A 19,327-nucleotide genomic window follows, 5' to 3' on the forward strand; every position below is an offset into this window, starting at 1 on the left:
ATGATTTTTTTAATTGATTGGTGCAATGATCTCGATTCAAATTGAGTACTTGCACAGCCCTAGCAGAACATTGTAAACTTGTAAAGATGCACTGAGAAAGTTGGACTTGCCATAATGGACCAAAGTCATGCTCTTCACAGCCGATCATCTGTGACATGATTATGATGAGGTGAAGAATCAGATTAGCAGCAGATGGCAGGAATAAATCTGTCCTAAAATTACACTCCTCATGCATAATGCAAAGAGGGTGGTGCAGTGCGCCGAGTGACCGCACACTAGCCTTAAGGTTGTCGGTTGGAACTTGGACACCTCAGTGCACACGATGGTTGTGTCCTTGGGCAAAACACTTCATCCACAGACAACAATCCAGTTACAGTCATGCGGTTTTGACAGGAAGGGCATCTGGGGTGGAAAAAAAAGTAAGTAAGTAAGCAGGATTGGCCAGTAACGGTCAATTGTCAGTTTGAAGGTGACATATGACAAAAAGTAGGTTAAATCTGATCTTAACAAATGTGAAATCTAACTTTTTGAGTTAATGAAATGTAATAATTTAAAAGAAATATTGAGTTATGTTTTGTTTTATTCATGTTTAAGTAATTCAGTTTGACGAGGTTGTCTCAGAATTAGTTTCAACTCCATAGACAACTGAAATCAGAACGCGCTCCTCTGTGTTTTTAAAGCCCATAAACCATCACTGGACTCATTCTGACCATTTAATAACCTCAGTACAATGGATTGTATCTGTTAGTGTTATATTGACATAGCAGTGCTGCTAATTTATTATTCAAAATGCTTCAGTCTTCACTGCAGCCTGCAAAGAGTGTCAGACATGAAAGAAAGAAATATGACACCATTTGCTGCATGAAAAAAAACTTTCACAGACATTTTAAAAGTCAAAGTTCTATTAAACTTAGGTGCAAATGGGAAAAAAAACATGTATTAATCCAAAGCAAAACTTGTTAATGATGTGACTTTTGAGGCCCGTCTGCTTGTCCTCATGGAAATGTTATTGTTAGGCAAAGGAACATCTCCATGGAAACAAGCAAATGATGGAACTTTCACAAGAAAAGTTACACAGTGCGCCTTTGCACCTTTAAAGTGTGTGTACATGTAGATAAGCCTGATGCCCCGCCCACTACCTCGCAGCAGACTTCCCATGATGCCGAGCAGTGCCCTGTTTTGGAGGTTGGGGTCATGTCCAGTGAATGAGTGGAATGTACCAGGATGTGAGCGGCCTTTGTCTCCTCTGCTCCTCTAGTCTGTCTGTGTCAACAGCTATTTATCACACTGTGGGGACTAAAATCTGTACACACAGTCACATCATGAGGACCTCTCTCCCTCTGGGGACAAAAATCAGCTCCCCATGATGTCAATCCTTTATCATTAGATCAACAACATGGTTTTAAGTTTAGATTAGGTTAAGGTTAGGCAAGTAGTAACTATGGTTAAAGAGGGAGCCATTTTTCATAAATATACAAACGCATGATACAAAACAATACACTACAACCTGACAAACCTGATGTGATGTGCAGTAGTTTCATTAGGAGGATGCTTGCTGATTGTGTTGTAATAGTGCTCTGAAGAGGGAGTGAATTAGCACAAAGAGCAAAGGGAGTAAATATCTCATAGAAGTGTAATACCCCCTCTTTAAGGTTTTCAGTGTAATGTCCTAAAAAAAAGTATGGAAATCCAACGTGTGTGTGCATTGTGAATATGAGAGAGGGGCAGAGGAAACAGCAGAGGAAACCAGGAGAGAAAACAGGAGAGGAAATGGTAGAGAAAACAATAGAGGAAACGGCAGAGGAAACAGCAGAGGAAACAGCAGAGGAAAACGGCTCCACATTCTGAAGGCCCTTACAAATATTAGGGAAATTGAAATTTTTGTAATATTTCAGAAAATTTCTTGTGAGAACATTTGAAGCTTTACTCTGTGATTTGTAAAACCTTTGGGCACATTTCAATAAGTATGTAGTATATCCTCTGGGGCGCTACCTGCTTGTCTACATGACGTTAGTGCTTTGCTTGGAATGTTCCACAGTATAGCATTAAAACTTTACAGCTAATCTATCTGGCATTAATTACAGGACAGGTGTTGTTGCTCAAATATACATTTTGTCAGTAAAGTCATGTACCATCATTAAAACCATAGTAAACATGTCACAGATTTAGTCTTTTATGATACCACTAAGTTTTAAATTCACTAAACATTCTGTACGGAGACTATTCTGTACATTGACGTGTTTTTGGGCCTATATATTTATTTCTCTTCTGCTTTTTGATTGATATTCACTGTGTCATTCACTAACTGTCAATATGATTTCTCTGTCTATATATTTTACATATTACATACATACTCTCATGTTTTTATAATGTTGTTAAAATTATTATGAAATGTTTTATAACCAATGAAGGAAAAGACTTATTTTATATAAACTGCTTTTATAGATAAACTGTCTAATGAAATATAACTGGATGGATACTTCTATGATGTATGTATTTTTGCAGAAGTGATTTGATGAAGGAAGTGCACGTTTGCTGCACATTTGATCTGTGATGTAATCTAATGTTTTCTAATAGAGACAAATCTGACTCTGGTGTCTGTGTCTTTTATTCATTAGTTGCGTTCACTGAAGTGGGACTAAACACCTAAACTCTGTCCACAATCGACCTAGTTTGACCTGAAGTTACCAAAAATGACTAGGGACAGTAAATAATGCAGTTAAAATGCCATATACTCTGTGTATTTTGTGTTTAGTTCCACTTTAAAGCATCAGTTATAGTTGGACCTATACATACAGCTGTTGTGTTCTTAGGCAAGACCAACCTTTTTTTGTTACTTAAGTAAAAGTAAAGATAAAGAGGTAAAGAGTTGCTTAATGTGCTTAAGTAAAAGTGTTGAAGTATCTGTTTAAAAATGTACTTTAAGAGTAAAAAGTAAAAGTATTTGACACTAGAGTTGTTAATTTGTTAAAGTGTAAAATGTAGTGATAATAATTTAAAAAATAACAGTAACAGTTTCAAGTTCAAACTCGAAGTTTGAACTTGAAAACTTAATTAAAATTATTAATCTGTCTACATCTTCAAATGCTCCGTTCCACCTTGTGATGTCATGAAGTAGTAGTTTCCATGTTAACAGCTCCTTTTACCTTTTGTTTAATAGAGATTGGTAATTCCAGGGCTGTTTTTCATCCAAATGATTCTAGGGAAGGTGTACACAGTTTTAAAACACAGTGGAGCACTTCCTGTATCACCTCATGACATCACAAGGTGGAAGGTGGAGTGTTTTCTGTTTAAGAGAAAAACTCAGCCTAGGGTTTGTGTGTTAAACGTGTGAATGAACCAAAGCCCAACTCCAGGTCTGTTTTGATGAAGAAACAACAGAAAATAGCCTAATATGGCCTCTTCAAACTCAAAACCTCTTCAAAAAGTTCACAAAAACAATGTGACCTGTGCTCACGTCTTTGTGAATGACAGATACACGTCAATGAGAAACAAAGATAGAAACACTTAACCAAAAATATATAAGCATTGTTCAGTTTGTAGGAGCAGACTGCCCCCTTCTGGTTATAAACAACACTGCCTCTGTCCTAGACTTAAAATCTCTGTGAAGATGTCATTACTTTGCCTGAAATGTCCCACAGTATGGCATTAAACACATCTATCTCACATTTTTTTTCAGTTACAGGGGCTTTTATTGCTCAAAACACCATGAAAAATATAAGCTGTGCAGGGTCTTTTTGCCATAGATCAGTATTTACTTTTCAATCTAGGTCAAAAATGCAGTGGAGTAGAAAGTACAGATAACTGCTCTCAAATGTAATGGAGTAAAGGTAAAACATATTCACTGTAAAAGTAATGTACAGATACCTAAAAGGTCTACTTAAGTCCAGTACTTTACACCATGAAAAACATCATATTCTCACAGTGAGCGGGGTCTCCTCTCCACAGATCCTACCTCTAACTTGCCCTTGTGGTATCACCTGCTTGTTACCATGGAGAGGGTGTATTTAGATGAATGTCTTTAAAGCTGATTGGTGGAGAAGAAAAATCAGCATCCTGTGACTGGCTGAGGTGAGGGAAGAATAAGATGCATTTTTGTGTAATTTAAACTTCAATTTCATAACTCTTCAGGTAATGATTGTAGCGATTATGAAATTCAAAATTCACGTAACCCGCTCATTTTCTTTGGTCTAATTTCCGTGTTTGATTGACAGCCTGTTTCTCTGAGAGGGTATAATTATGAGGCTTTTTCTGCAAAATCACAAAATTCTGAACTAAACTATTTAAGTGGTTGAGTCATTTCTGTCTTTAAACCTGTGCAGTGGGTTTAGACAAAGCTTTCATATTCACTACATATTTATTTATGTTTATTTGAAGCTGCACTATATATGGTGGAAAATCCTGGTGGATGACATATTCACTGGGGGCCGGGGTCGCTTCTACATGGACAGTGCAGTTTTCAAACAAGGAAATTTGTTCCTTTTATCAAGTCGTTTTTGGTGAATATGTCCAAATTACAACATAATGATCTACTGATGTCATATACGCTGCATCTATAAAGAAGAGCTATTGTTGTTATAATGACTTTGACTGTAATGTTCCATATCTATCACCTTGTATGGACACAGGCAGAGGAGAAGAGAGCCAATCCTGCTCACCATGAATGCATTGTATTTCAGGGAATTTTAGTTGTTTGTATTGGACTAAAAACATGCATCTCCATCATTTAACTGGTCTAACTGACTGAAACAACAGAGCAAATTGAGAGTGAGGCTTAGAAGAGGCTGTTGCGCTCCTGTTGTGTCTTCAGAGTTCACTTGGCTCCCCCTGGACGCTGCTGTGATGTTGCAGAACACTGAGGACACAGAGGAGAGACACTTTTGTCCTGAGGGTTGTTACCCACCTAACACTGGACCTGATGATCCAGCCTGTTGAGCTGCACTGAGACTTTTGTTTGAGCTTTTTTTTATTATTTCTACATTTTACTGCTCCTCAGGGACAAATAAAGTGTTTTGATTGATTGATTTCTGCACCCTCTAAGTTACATAATGCCTCTTTAAATACTGACGTAAACAGGTAGACTCTGGGTTGCTTCATGTTTGAGAAGTGGGACATTTGTGCACAAACAGTCCGCAGGGAACACACCATGGAGGAGGCCTTGAACGCACCATGCAACATTCAGGGCTCACACTCCTCTGGGAAACACGGAGACAGTCCTTAGTAGGAGTCCTCCCTGCGGCTGTTTATCTGAATACACTTATCTCATTTGGAATGGAGAGGAATAATGTTCTGGAGTGAATTCAGAAGGAGGAGGTAATGAGCTGGGCCCTATTTAAAAGTGAAAAATGTGCTTAGGATCAAGTATGTCTCAAGTGTACTTTTGATTTTATTTACTCCTTATTTCTTCATCCTGTCACAGTCGGCCAATCCCAGCCTGCTGCCTTTGCCATTCAGCCAATCAGCTTTCAGTAGAGGAAGGTATAATCTTCTAACATACCACATAAACCTCCTCTATCTCCATGGAAAATGTTCCTAAGCATGGTTTTAACTTTGTATTTCCATGGAATCATGCAGGTGACATTGCCTTAGCTTAAATACATAACCACTCAAAGGTTTGGACATACTTTTTCATTTATATTTCGTCTTTATTTTCATGATTATTTACACTTTAGATTCTCACTGAAGGCATCAAAACTATGAATGGCATATGGAATTTAGCAAAGAATAACTAAACTCAAAATAACTCCAAACTTGGTTCAGATTTTAGATTACCCTTTACCCTTTCCTTTGATAACTGGTTTGGACTATTGGCGTTCCATGATCCTGACATGGCACACCTTGAATTGAGAAACTTTGAAGAGTTATTTCACGTTTTTTTCTTTGCTACATACTGTAATTCCATACATTTTGCTTCATGTATTTGATGGCTTCCATATGTATCTAAAAGGTGGAATGTGCTAAGTAAATATAAAGAAAAATAACACTGAATGAGACGATGTTAACTAGTAGTGTATATGTATGAGTCTTTATTAAACACATTTAAAGAGAGGTAATAAAAACCCAAAACTGTCTCAAATAACATCAAACCAGCTATATCACCACAGTGCTGCTACAGTCTGTGTCTGTGTGTGAGGAGGTACTGTACAACTTATTTTCTCCACTTTCTTGAATTGGAAATTGAATTTAAAATGCAAGAAAGGCCGCAAACTGTAGTCACAGGGACCAAAGTTTAGCAGAGGGCCATGCACAGGGTTTACTTTGAAATGACTGATGTCAAATGAAAACTATTGCATTAAAAATGCAATAGTTTGTTCATCTCATCATAAAAAGATTTCCCCAACAGCCAAAGGGTTATATATGATATTTGCAGTTTGCAGGACATTTTCAGTGGAGAGAGGGAAAACGTTCAAAATCAAATTCAAAATAGAATTTTTAAAGAAAAATTTGACAATTTTCATTCCAGCCAAAATCACCCAGCCTTATTACATAGTGCATAAGTGTTGCTATTACTGTTGCAAGACTTATAAGTGAATCAAAAATGATGGATTTGCATTTTATTTTGCATCAAAGGTTTTGTCAAAGTACTTTTTAAGACCTGCTTAGTAGCTGCCCTGCACTCACAAACCACAGCAATGACAGCTGTATAAAGTGCATAAATGTCATTTGTTCCCTCACATTCAGACAGAATGTAGTTCTAAATGTTCAGTATCCCCTCACACCAAGACCATATAAAGCTCTGAATGTCAATTGTCCCTCACAATACACCAGTATTTCAGTGTGCCGACTGTGTGTCAACTGATATGAAGATTGGGGGTTCACATCCTGCTCCCAACACAAAATATCATTGGTTGAGGTGTCAGGTCCACTGACCCACAGGTCATGAGGCCATTGTGTCCTTGAGCAAGACACTTAACCCACCTTGCCCCCAGTGTCTGTATACACTGGTGTGTACCAGTGTGTACCGGTGTATGCGAAGTTCCTTGATGTAAAAGGCTTTGAATGCCTGGAAGTTGGAAAACGTGCTCTATAAAAATGTGACCATTTACAGCATATAGTTCTAAATGTCCAGTGTCTCATCACACTAAGACAGCATATAGTTCTAAATGTTCAGTGTCCCTGCATAAGTGCAGTATATAAATTCTAAAAGTCTGAATGCATCACATCCCCTACATTTTATACATCTATTCAGAGGGGAATTCCAACAGAAATCATGAATATATATATTATACACTATATACTAATACCAAATAATGACCAGTTTTGTCAAAAACAAAAATTTATTTAAAAAAGACAAAACCTAAATAAAAACAAGATCATATTTTTCCACCATGTCACCATCAGGAGGTGTACACTCGTGAGTATTTTTGTACAGAGACGTTTTTCCATTCATCCCGATGATGGCAGTACAATCGGGGATGTGGGGTTTGGCGTTCCATGGTACAGTGTGGCATTTCATGTGGGATGGTACAGTCTGTTACATGTAGTACTTCATATCCCAGTGGTAGAAGTACAAGTTATGTCCCTGTGGTAGTAGTACTGGTGGTAAGTCCATAGGTAGTGGTGGTTAGAAGGTGTTGCGTGCCTCTGTGGGTCTCTGTTGTTGGGCCAGTTTGCCGTAGCCTCCCCTGGCCGGGTCGTAGTCCTGACGATACTCATCTCTCACCTGAACACCCAGAACAGGAGGAAACAAGATGGAGTTTTCAATAATGTGACCATTACTTTTGTATCAGAAATGCACCAAATATGCCTATAAATGTCATGATTAAGGTTGAAGTATTGTACAAAAAATGAATGTAAAATGTAGAACATGAATGAGTAAAGTTTAAGTGCATATGACAAAAACAGCTATCATTTTACAAGAAAGCTTGCCTACATTTTTCTATTTTTTATTCTGGTGAAGTAAAATTTGACTTCCGGGTTGGACACAGGCAGCAGATATGACAGAGGTGATTCCATAACTATTACCTTGCAACCATAATGTAAAATTACACAATAGTTATGATTAGACTAATAAAAACAGTACCTTTATTTTGTTAAATCAAAGTTTAAACTGTCAGAAAAAAAGTTCCTTGTGCATAAATTGTCTGTTGAAGACATATGTAGAGGTATTGCGTTTTAGAACTCACCCGTATTTTTGTCCACTTAAATTATGTAAACTATGATACATTTTATTTGTAGTTTTAAATATTCTGACCTGTCCTCCAGACTTGCCACGACCGTATTGCCGGCCCTCCTTAAACCCTGCGTCCCAGTCTGTGCGGATGATGCGGTCATCCAGGCGTGTGCCGTTCACAAACCTCATGGCGTGCTCCGCGTCTGTGCGAGTGTAATATCTGAGACAGGGCTAAGGAGCAGAGCACCAGCAGAGAGCAGACTTTACACAGCTAATGTAGTAACATGGTCCTTCAGGAGTACATCACATTATCCATATAAGCACAGTGAGTGAGTCTGAACAGCCCTGACAGTGGAGTGTTTTAAATCTCATCCTTGGACCCTCTTTTACTCTCTGGCTTTTAACAGCAGATGAGTTGTGTGGTCCTCTTTGTATTTATGTATTTTTTATAGTTTTATCCTTTTATTTATGGATATTTTTGCTCTCATTTGATTCACTAGTTTCATGGCCTTAATGATGACTAATGAAGTTCAACAGAGCTTTACTTTATATTTCCATTGTATTTTATACCTGCATTCTGCAGCACTTTTGTTAACGAAATGTGTTATAGACATAAAGGGGATTGGAATCTTGGCTAAAACTGACAGGTTTTAAAACAACGGTGGTTCCCACAAGTTTACACTGAGACTGTGGTGGGATAGGCAATTGTTATATGAGTGCAAGTTTTGGACATTACCAATTGCCTCTGATAAAAAAAACGAAGATTTTAAAAGTACATGAAGTTATTTCTACACATTTATGATTATAGTACAAGCATGAAATATAATTTTGATTTAATGTTTTAGACCAATGATTGTAGACTGAGCTTCACTTTGCAAAGAGCAAGGTCATAAAGGTGAAGCACCTCTCTTTTAGACCATTCATTTTCAAGTATGCTGGGGAATACTAGTGTACCTTGAAAAAATACCCAATTTGAGTTAAATAATTCACACATGGGTTTAATTCACTGCTTTGCAATTTTTACCACTTTTTGCATCAGGTTCGGACTTTCTGACAATGGGAAACATTTGTAATCTCTACTTTTCATTCTTACAGTTGGCAAATGATGTGACTGTGGTTAATGAAGTAAACAGACGGGGAACCCTTCTGGATGTTTTACACACTATACAGCGATTTAAATAAAAATCATAAATCTTTTGAAGTAAAATGCCTCCTGACTATTGTAAGGAGTCCATTTAGCACATAATATGCTCTGTTCATGCGCTGAACGGTTAATATTTGAAGGATACTCCACAAAGCAGAACCCACAGGCTGTCTTTTTGATCTTGTCCAGGCCAATGATGATTCGCTTGACGTCTCCACATTTGGCAAACAGCTCGTAGACCTGGAGGGAACATGGAACACCAAATGTGCAAATAATGCCATATTAAAAAAGAATTAAAAAAATCAGTGAGAGAGAAGTGTACGCTCGTGTCCTGTTTCCTACCTGCTCCTCTGTGGTGTAGAACGACAGGTTTCCAACATATAACGTGTTGCTCTGTTTTAATAGTTTCTCTTGTTCATAACGATTGCCCTAAACGACACATAAAGACCATTTCATTAGCATACAGAAAACACGAAGGGCCTGAAAAATGCTATTGTTAATATGTTATAATGTTGTATTCTCATCAAAAACATATCTAGAGTTTTGTTTCATTCACACATGTTTACCACGCAAACCCTACATATTTAGGCTGCGCTCTTGTGATTTCATGTGGTAATGCAGGAAGTGCTCCACTTGGTTTTGAAGCTCCATGCACCTTCACTAGAATCATTTGGATAATTTCAGCCCTGGAACTGCCTATCTCTACTAAACAAAAGGTAAAATGTAAAATACTAAACTTAAAATACCGCTACACAACATCACAAGGTGGAACAGAGCATTTTGAGCTTTGGAAATGTAGACAGACCTAAAAGGATTACTCTCATATGAGACTGAAACAAAAAACTCTGGGTATGTTTTTGATGAGGTAGCAGCATTATAACGTGGCTTAAAGCTCACAATAATCATTTTTGCGTAATATATGACCTTTAAACTAAGTTATTTTATTTATTATTAACCAAAACATAACAAGCTGCACATTTTTGAAATTACATTCCATAAAATCGTGCTCTCTTAAGTTTATTTGCAGAAAAAAAAAAAACAGTTATTCTATTATTAGCATGTTAGCACAACAGTTCCGTTCTTCTGTTGATCTTTCAGCTGAGTGTACACACAGACTGCAGATGTACCTTAAAATGCTGATCTCTGTACTGACTAATGTCGACGTAAGAGTCGCTGTTTAGGGCGTTTAGTTTCGCGGACATTGTGGAGTTTGGTTTGGATCAGAAGCAAATCAAACAGCTGCAGCAGTAGCAGGAAACGGAAAGCAGTGCACAGGTCCGTCCTCAAAAACAATCCGGTAGAAACAAGGGCTGGGCATAAGAGCACCGCCCCCTGGAGGCTCTACCATAGACTGTAAACATGTCACAGCCAAGTCATCAAATCATCAACACAGTTTATGTGGTGACGTTGTGGTTTTGATGACATGGGTCTGGCCTTTCACTGTTATAATCGGATACTTTTATAAAACAGAATAAAATATAAAACATAAAATATAACATATTTGATTATAATAAAAATAATATTCCATATTACTACACCTAAGCAAGTCTGTCACATTGTGGAATTATTGTGTTAATAGTGTTGGGAACTTGACTAAGTAACTAGCCAGGTATTTTCAAAGTACTGGTAATGTGTTAGACTACTCACTTACTTAGTAAAATGTAATCAAACTACATTTTTAAGCATTAGTAACTTAGTTCCACCTAAAAATCCACTGGAGCTAAAAGATTATTAAAATTACATGTAAACCCCCAAATCATCTAACTTCTTTCTGACTATGGTCCCTTTGATAACTCAGATTATGTGGTTTGCGTGTCATTTGAGTAATCTTAAAGTCCAGAAATCAGATTATAATCAGATTTTGTATGCATGCAAACAAAGCCACTGTTCATTAAACATCTATGACGAGGCCACAACTATGGTCTATACCCAAGGACCAAACAAGCACAACACTGATCCCTTTTCTCAAGTTTTATTATCACAATTCAGCTTTCAATTCAGCCAGGAATTATAAGTATTTATTTAAAAAAAATATGATGAATAAAAAAAAAAATCATGATGTGGACATGTGATTATGAATGTGTGTTATATGTGTCAGTGTTTGTAAATGATTATGTCATAATGAGCGTGAGGATGTTTGGAGGTCATCTGCTCGAGTCCAGCAGCAGAGATCAGAGGTCATGGATGTGCGCGATCCTGAAAAACACACAGATCCGAGTTAGTGATGAACAGTGATGGGAAGAATACTTGGAAAATGCATTTAGATACAGAATATAGAATAAGTTCTTGGAATAGTAATCTATTCCGATACGTCATCAGTGTACTGTATTCTGAATACTTGGAATACTTTTACATTGAGATGCATTTAAATTATAGTGTAATGGCAACATAGGATTAAAAACACATTCATGTTCACCATTTGTTCTGCATTTCTGATCACTAATTAGAGAAGGACAAATGACACATTCACTCACTACGAGAGCAGAGTTTTCCATTTTTCTTAGACATTTTGTGCACTTTAAAGCCTAAATTGTGTGATTAAATACTGCACTGTATTCATTTAACTTTAGGAAAATAACTGCAATCTGAACACCACCAAATGAAAACTGTATCCACAGGTGGGTAGTTCCATTTACATTTACTACTAAAGAAATTGTACTTTTCTAGCAGTATCTTACTTACTACTACAAAAGCTTTATGTTGACAATGTGAAACTATTTGTGTTTCTCGCACTGCACCTTCAGATATGATTTAATTTGTCCCATTTTTGTGTCCATCCTTGTGCATTATTTTAACTTCAAATTACATTTACTTCAAATTATAAATCTTACTTGAGTAGTATTTTTCCCTAATACTTTTAGTCTTACTTGAGAAATTTTCTGGGCAACTACTTTGTACTTCAACTTGAGTAATATTATTTTGAAGTAACGTTATTCTTACAATTTGTTTGCTACTCTACCCACCTATGACTATCAGAATATGTATTTTCAGTACATGTAGTCAGTTAAGTGGCGACGAGACTATAATAATTACATATTGGGAGTATACCTCTGGTCTGGCCTCAGAGCTCGGCCCTTCTCTCGATGCTCAGCAGCTCCACCTCAAAGATGAGAGTAGCTCCTCCGGGGATCTTCGGAGGCGCTCCTCTGTCTCCATAGCCCAGCTCTGAGGGGATAACCAGCTTCCTCTTCTCACCCTCACACATGCCCAGCAACCCTTGGTCCCAGCCCTTGATCACCTGAGGACGGGACAACAACCATACAATCATTTGACATGGAACTATTTTTCTAAAAGCGGAATAAATCATATCTGCATCCGGATCAAAAGTGCTGGGACTGCAGTGAGAACAGTGGCCTGAGGACATATATCACAGGAAGGGTACAGCACAGCCAGGAGAGGCATCAATACTGCCAAAGAACAGCACAAGAGGTGTATTAAGGCCAGGTTTGACACCGCCACAGACCCAAGGCAGGTCTGGGGGGCATCAGTGCCATCACAGACTATAACCACCTCCCTCAGCCAACTGTCCCACCTTGGCTGAGGACCTAAACCTCTTTTAAGTCGGCTCTGACAGGAAGAACACTGACCTCGTCTTTCCTCCCTCCCCTCAACTGACCCTGCCCCAGTCCTAAGGACACATGAGGTGAGATGTGCCCTTCGCAGCATCAACATTAAGAAAGTAGCCAGACCAGACAGAGTTGTCCACCAGGTGCTGGAAGACTGCAGTGGACATCAACACCATTTACAACTTGTTGCTGTCCACATTATAGATCCCAGCCTTCTTCAAAGCAGCCAAAATAGTCCCTAACCAGTCCAATGTCACATCTAAACAACTACAGAAATGTGGCACTCACCTCCATCCCCGCCAAGGGCCTGGAGAGACTGGTCATGACACATACCAAAGCTGCAATTTGCTTTCCAACTTGCATACAAGGAGGTCAACTGAGGACGCTATTGTGCTCCAGACACTTACAGGAGCACCTGGGGCATAAGACCACCTATGTGCGGCTCCTCTTTGTGCGGCCGGATGGTGAAAGCAGAACTGTAGTCCACATACTTCAAGCTACACCATCTTGGACTAAACACCACACTGTGCATTTGGATTGTGGACTTTTTAACAAACCGAGTGTCAGAGTGGACAAACACACCGCCTCCACCCTGTTTATGAACACGGGGGCAAACCAGGACAAGACAAGGTCTAAAGCAGCATAAAAGGAACTGTATGTAAGATTTTAATTTGACAACTTTTCTTAAATTATCCATTGAAAGGAATGGGATTCCGACCTGACCAGAATTGCCACTACAGGAAAATGCGGTTTGGAGCGTTTAGACGGAAAAAGTGGGTGGGCGGAATAAGGTCAATGGACTTAGTCCTCGTTTGGACACACTTTAGTATTAGTGCTTCGAACTGGTGTTACAGAAACTGTCTGCAACGCAGCCTTCGCTCTTACAGTCTGAAAAAATGAAGTGCAATCACAGCTGTCACGTGAGGCATGGTTAACCTACATAACCCTGCCTCACGTGACCGCTCAGACACTCACTCTCTGAGCTGCAGAGGCTGCACTAGCACTGATCACGGTGCTGGGGATTTAAGTAGTGACGATTTCGGTCACAGAGAAACCTAAACATATGATGAAGCCTCAGTCTCCCGCTCACCTGCCCCGTGCCCAGGGTGAAGGTGAAGGGTCTGTCCCGCGGGATGCTGCTGTCAAACTCGGTGCCGTCCTCCAGTTTCCCGGTGTAGTGCATGTTGAGCACGTCTCCTTTGCGGGACTTCATGGGGCAGTGGTCCACGCGCTTCTTGATGCCGATCTGGAGCTTCTTCTTGTCGGCGCCGCTCACAGCCGTCACCAGCACGGCCAGCAGCAGCAGCAACACCCGCATGGCTCAGGGAGAGGTCTGGAGAGTTTGAGACCGGAGGGTTTGAGGCCGGAGGTTTAGAGAAAGGATGAGTTGGATCAACGCGCAGGATGAAGAGGGATGATGACCCGGCGGAGCTTCCGACGTGCTGCGGGAAATGACTCCGACTGGGAACACACAGAGGATTTACAAATACATGTAAAAATAATGCAAAGCGCTTCCATTCTTCCATCTTATCCACTGGATTATGCAATTTTAATAGCTCCATGATTGTGTCCTATGCACAAACAGGTAGAAAAACAGCAACACGTGATTTCAATGGAAACAGAAGAACAGTGCATCATTACATGCTCAGCTACACAGCCTATTAAAATGTACAATGTATAAAATAATGTAATTTCTTTAAGAAACATTGTCTATACTTAGCCTAAATGTGTGAAACATGATGTCAGGTCTAAACATGGATGTAAAATATCAATATTTGCATCAGGTCACTTTATAATATTTGCACAAAACTGGACACTTTAAAACACCGGTCACTTTAATAAGTCATGTTTGCACTGTTGTTCTGATGCTGCTGTTGTATATATTTTCTGCCTTTAAGTATTTTATTTGATTTTTTTAAGCATATCTTTTTAACTTTGTGCATGCCTTTATTTGTATTTGTATTTATTCAGTGTGTTTTATGTTGCATTTTATCACCGAAGTAAGTTCCTAGTTTGTGAACTGTGTTCAAAAACGATGGCAATAAAAGGATTCTGATTCTGATTCTGAGGTCACAGGTGTCTGGCGCCCTCTGCTGGTTAGAGCTGTAGTTGACTAAAAATAATTCTTGGTCGATTAACCCTAACCCTAAAGACATGCCCTACAGATCGATTAGTCGACTAAAAAGGGGGCGTGGCAAAAGCTCTAAAAACTGTTATATCCTCCTGACTACCAGTAGTTCAAATTTGTCCTCTATGGAGGACATATGTAAACCTGAATATCTCCAATCCAGTGCATACTACTGAAATAACTCCTTTTGACATCTACAGAGGACATTTAGAGCTTTTCAATGATACCAAATGTGAAGGGGTCTTTCTTTCTTTTTTCATCAAGGAAAATGGTGTCCGTCGCTGCAAGCACATTTTATGGGAAGAGGAAAAGTAAATGCATTTTACTTTTTATTGAGCAAATTTTGGCTTGACATGTTGGTGGCATATTTAATGTAAGTTTTTTAACAACACATTTAAACATTGTCTAATTAATTTTAATAGTTTTTAGCGTAATATTTAAGTGTTTAAAAAATGTCCTCTGTAGTGGACATTTGCAGTTATTTCCTCCATTTTGTTGTGTTTTTTCAAATGTTCTTTTTTTAGGCCCGAGCCCCTACAGGGCGTAGGGCCTATTGCTTCCGCAACTTTGTTGCAGACTGTCTTCACGAAGTTGCGCGCGAAGCACGCAACTTCGTGGCAGCACCGCCCCCTGCACAGACTCCTGTGTCCTAGCAACCCATGCCGTAGGCATGGGGCATGCATATTTGTTCTTGCTAGCATTTCAGCGTCAACATTGAGTCAATGGGCGAAGCCCAAACACACTCCTGGCATCGAGCCCTATCCAAGCCCCCATGCCGCAGGCATGGGCCATACTTGTTACTGCTAAAAAGAATGGAAGTCAATGGGAGGTCAATGGCGGACCCCGACGTCATGGCGAATGAAGAGCGCTGACGCTATGTGTATCACTGATTAAGAAAATAAAATTGAAGGTTGAAGTAAGTACAGAGCAGTGGGTGTAAGCCAGTAGCGGTGAAAACGAGAGTTGATTGGCAAGATGGTGACAATAAATAATGAAAGTAAGAGATTAAAGACATGCACAAACCACTTCAAAAACAAATTTGAGAGGGGAAATGAGAAGGGGAAACAACTATAACATGATTAGAAGCTCTGAAAAAACTATTTTGCAGAATAGGTCTACTTTAAAGAACACTTTATTGTCCCCATAGAGAAATTTGTCCTCTACCTCTAACCCATCCATCTACACCTCTTATGCAAGCTTCCAGGAGCAGTGGGCGCACAGTGCAGCACTTGGTGAGCCATTTCCAGATCTCCAGAGTTAGTTTTCGTCAGGGCCTTAGCTGTGCATGTGTGTGCTCTGTGTTGATAGTGGAAACCAGAATCAAACCCATAACCTTCTTGTTGTGAGGCATGAGTGCGAGCCACTCAGCCACCATGACACACTACAGTTTGTCAGGCCGTCTATCTACAACAAGGGAATGTTCTGTCACTGGTGCAGATGTTAAAGGGGGGTATTTTACTTCTGGAGAGTATTAACTGCTAACAGACGACATATTTAGATCACAATGTTACCTTTTATTGTGTTGAAAATGCTATATTCACAGAAAACAATGTATTAACATGTTAAATAAGTTTCAGTTTTGTTTGTGACGCTCAGAGTCTCCCCTCTCTTTGCTCTCTGCGTCAAGTCATTCCCCCTTCAGAGCACTATCACAGCACAATCAGTGTGCACCCCGCTATGAAACTGCACATCACATCAGGTTTGTCAAGTTATTGTGTACTGTTTGGTATCATGTTTTTGTATATTTGTGGACGGAGCATTGGACAGAATCGTTCAGCTAACTGTAAGGAGGGTTTGAACGGACTCAAACATGCATGGATGACATTTAAAACCACTTGAGGCATGTTTTTGATGAGGGAACAACATTATAACAAGAAAACTCCAAAAAAGTCGATTTTGTATAATACCCCTCTTTAAGTAAATACATAATTACACACATAGACATAGATATTCTGATTATTTCAGTGAAATTCTATCATTGAAGAAACAAGGCCTGTTAGTTGTGTAGTTTTGAATCACCATACATTTTACCGTTCCACCATTCACCTGCATTAGTGAAGTGAATTCACAAACTAGGAGATTGCTTTGGTGAGGTGCAACATCAACACTATCTGACACTTTTCTAATGATACAGGCTCACAGACCTAAAGGCTGAATGTCACTGATTTTTACTGTCTTAAAAATGTGAAAAAACAAACTAGTTCATTTTAAATGATTTGCAGCACTCCAAAGTTATTCCTCACTGACTTTAAGCAGAGCATCCTAACTACTCACCACAATGAGTAATGTATGAAGTTTTGCAGTGATGGCAAAGCTAACAACTAGCATTTTTTCTGATTCTCTGACAATAAAACACTATTATTAGAGCTTTTTGACCTCAAAGCCTGCTAAATAAACTTGCTTTTTTTCCAGTAAATTGTATATAAGGTGTTCTAATAGCATGGTCTACTGTTCTGACTCCTTTTTTCTATCTGACATCATACATCACTGCCCTGATTACAGCCAACAAAGTTTGAAGTGTGGAAGCCTGTTTGATGAATCATAGGCAGTGTCCCAATTCGCCAAATGCACCATTCGAAGTACTCCCCTAAGTACCGATGGAAGTACCCGGCCGAAAATGTGTACTCCTCAGTGTAACCGCCATCTTGTCGAAATGGGACATGCCTACACCACGGACCGTACTTCCACCGGTGTCTTTGCGCGTACGTTACATACATTATGTACATTATTTTTTATTATTTCGTCGCACCCGTTTATTTCTGTTTAGATTGAATATCAATGGGCAAATATAACGTTCAAGGTGATTTTTTCTCAATTGTAGCTACTTCATAACTTTAACAAAATATACCTTGTGAAAACATAATAACAGAGATCATTTTTACATTCATAGTCTATAAACCAGAGAACACTGATTAGTTGTACATAAAGTTGGGACATTAAAGTTTAACGATTTGGTATTTGTGCAGGTTTCATTTGATCTGTGGCTAAACCACTTTAATACCAGTAGGGGGCGCTGTTTACCTTCTATGCCGTGCCAGTTCATTAGGCCCGAGCCTGGGACAATGTCCCGGCGAGGGACTCATTAAAACCCCGACATGGCAGTGAGTGATGTCAGAAATTAGAACTCGACGAGCTCTAATTGTCACAAAAGACCCCGAGAAAAAATAACGAAACACGACTCGGTAGCGCCACCTCAAACTTTGATTTTCATGGGGCCAATGGGAGCCCGACTCGGAAAAAAGTCAAAGTAAAAATCTGAAACTCACATCAAAAAATTGTACATGTCGAGACATGACAAAAATTATATTATGGCCCCGCCCTATAATGTACAGGAAGTCTGCCATATTGGATCAAACCCGGGAACGACAAAAGTGCACACCCTCACATTCAGGACATTTTCTCGCACAGTTTTCATCACAAACACGTCAAATTTGGTCAAATCCCACTAAACACATGTGTGATTAAAGATTATCAATTATATTTTGATTATGACTTTGGGTGTGGTCAGGGTGAATTTTCAACAAAATCGTAATTTTTGGAATAATTCAAAAAAATATTTCTCTTTCACACATTTTTTGTTGGGAAAACGCTAATACAGCGTTTATGCACATTTGTGAGCTGAACGCAATGATATGCAAATCAAGGCACTCTCTCACAAAATGGCTCTCTAGCGCCCTCTTCAAATTTCATTTTCAAAAATTCGTTGAAGACAATCGATTTGTCGTGCACTTGTGAAAAAATTCACAGGGGCCTTATTTGTGATGGGGCACAATGTGAGAAAGTGACATGACTGTAGCTGTTATGGTTTAGGAGAAAAATAATGGGTGGAAAAAAAAATTCCATTATTATTATTATTATACGTGCCGGATTGAACTCATTTTTGACCCCCTGAATGTTAACGAAAACTCAATTTTATTGGATCCAAAATTCAAGATTGGCGAAAAATTTAGTTTTTTTTGAATTCCTACTGAAAAATATTGAAAAATGACTCGGTAGCGCCCCCTAACAACCCCAATTCATTTGATTTTACAAAGTTTCTCATAGACAATTGAAATTTGGCACATATATCCTTCTTCTCATGTTGATCAAAAAAGCCAATGAGAACATACCTCTATTTTCAACTATGTTACCGTGGTAACATAATAAATGTGTCATTGAAATGAATGGGGTTCAGAGTACTGCACTTTGTTGTAGACTAAATAGATGCTCTACACTCATCAAACTATGGCCTAAAATTCAAGATCGGCAAAAAATGTAGTATTTTGATGTTCAAAAAAATTAACGTATCAAAATGACTCAATAGCGCCACCTCAAAAATTGAAATAGGCCCCTCTTGACCAAAGTAAGGCAAGGATGTCTAAATCTGCCTAGAACAG

At 38.9% G+C, this 19,327-nt stretch overlaps 2 protein-coding genes across 2 annotated transcripts; both read right to left on the minus strand.

Moving 5' to 3' along the window:
- Positions 1-7,258: 7,258 nt before the first annotated feature.
- On the minus strand, positions 7,259-10,501 carry ncbp2 (nuclear cap binding protein subunit 2). Its single transcript, XM_033964987.2, has 5 exons — positions 10,385-10,501; positions 9,600-9,686; positions 9,403-9,497; positions 8,195-8,333; positions 7,259-7,663 (listed from the first exon to the last, which is right to left on the minus strand). Exons 1-5 carry the CDS (start codon positions 10,457-10,459, stop codon positions 7,565-7,567), a joined length of 495 nt encoding a protein of 164 aa, XP_033820878.1. The 5' UTR covers positions 10,460-10,501; the 3' UTR covers positions 7,259-7,564.
- Positions 10,502-11,271: 770 nt separating this feature from the next.
- fkbp2 (FKBP prolyl isomerase 2) lies at positions 11,272-14,248 on the minus strand. The gene is made up of 3 exons (XM_033965639.2): positions 13,914-14,248; positions 12,306-12,495; positions 11,272-11,453 (listed from the first exon to the last, which is right to left on the minus strand). The coding sequence occupies exons 1-2, from the start codon at positions 14,139-14,141 to the stop codon at positions 12,319-12,321; spliced, it is 405 nt and encodes a 134-aa protein (XP_033821530.1). The 5' UTR covers positions 14,142-14,248; the 3' UTR covers positions 11,272-11,453; positions 12,306-12,318.
- Between the last annotated feature and the right edge of the window lie 5,079 nt (positions 14,249-19,327).

Source organism: Periophthalmus magnuspinnatus, chromosome 4 (genome assembly GCF_009829125.3).
Source record: "Periophthalmus magnuspinnatus isolate fPerMag1 chromosome 4, fPerMag1.2.pri, whole genome shotgun sequence".
Lineage (NCBI taxonomy): Eukaryota > Metazoa > Chordata > Actinopteri > Gobiiformes > Gobiidae > Periophthalmus > Periophthalmus magnuspinnatus.

Coding starts and splice junctions, on each gene's coding strand:
- ncbp2 (XM_033964987.2), bottom strand. CDS start 10,459: ATGTCCGCGAAACTAAACGCCCTAAACAGCGACTCTTACGTCGACATT. Junction 9,498..9,599: donor TCTACACCACAGAGGAGCAG/GTAGGAAACAGG, acceptor TGTTCCCTCCAG/GTCTACGAGCTGTTTGCCAA. Junction 8,334..9,402: donor TGTGGGTTCTGCTTTGTGGA/GTATCCTTCAAA, acceptor GCCCTGTCTCAG/ATATTACACTCGCACAGACG.
- fkbp2 (XM_033965639.2), bottom strand. CDS start 14,141: ATGCGGGTGTTGCTGCTGCTGCTGGCCGTGCTGGTGACGGCTGTGAGC. Junction 12,496..13,913: donor TCACCCTGGGCACGGGGCAG/GTGAGCGGGAGA, acceptor TCCCGTCCTCAG/GTGATCAAGGGCTGGGACCA.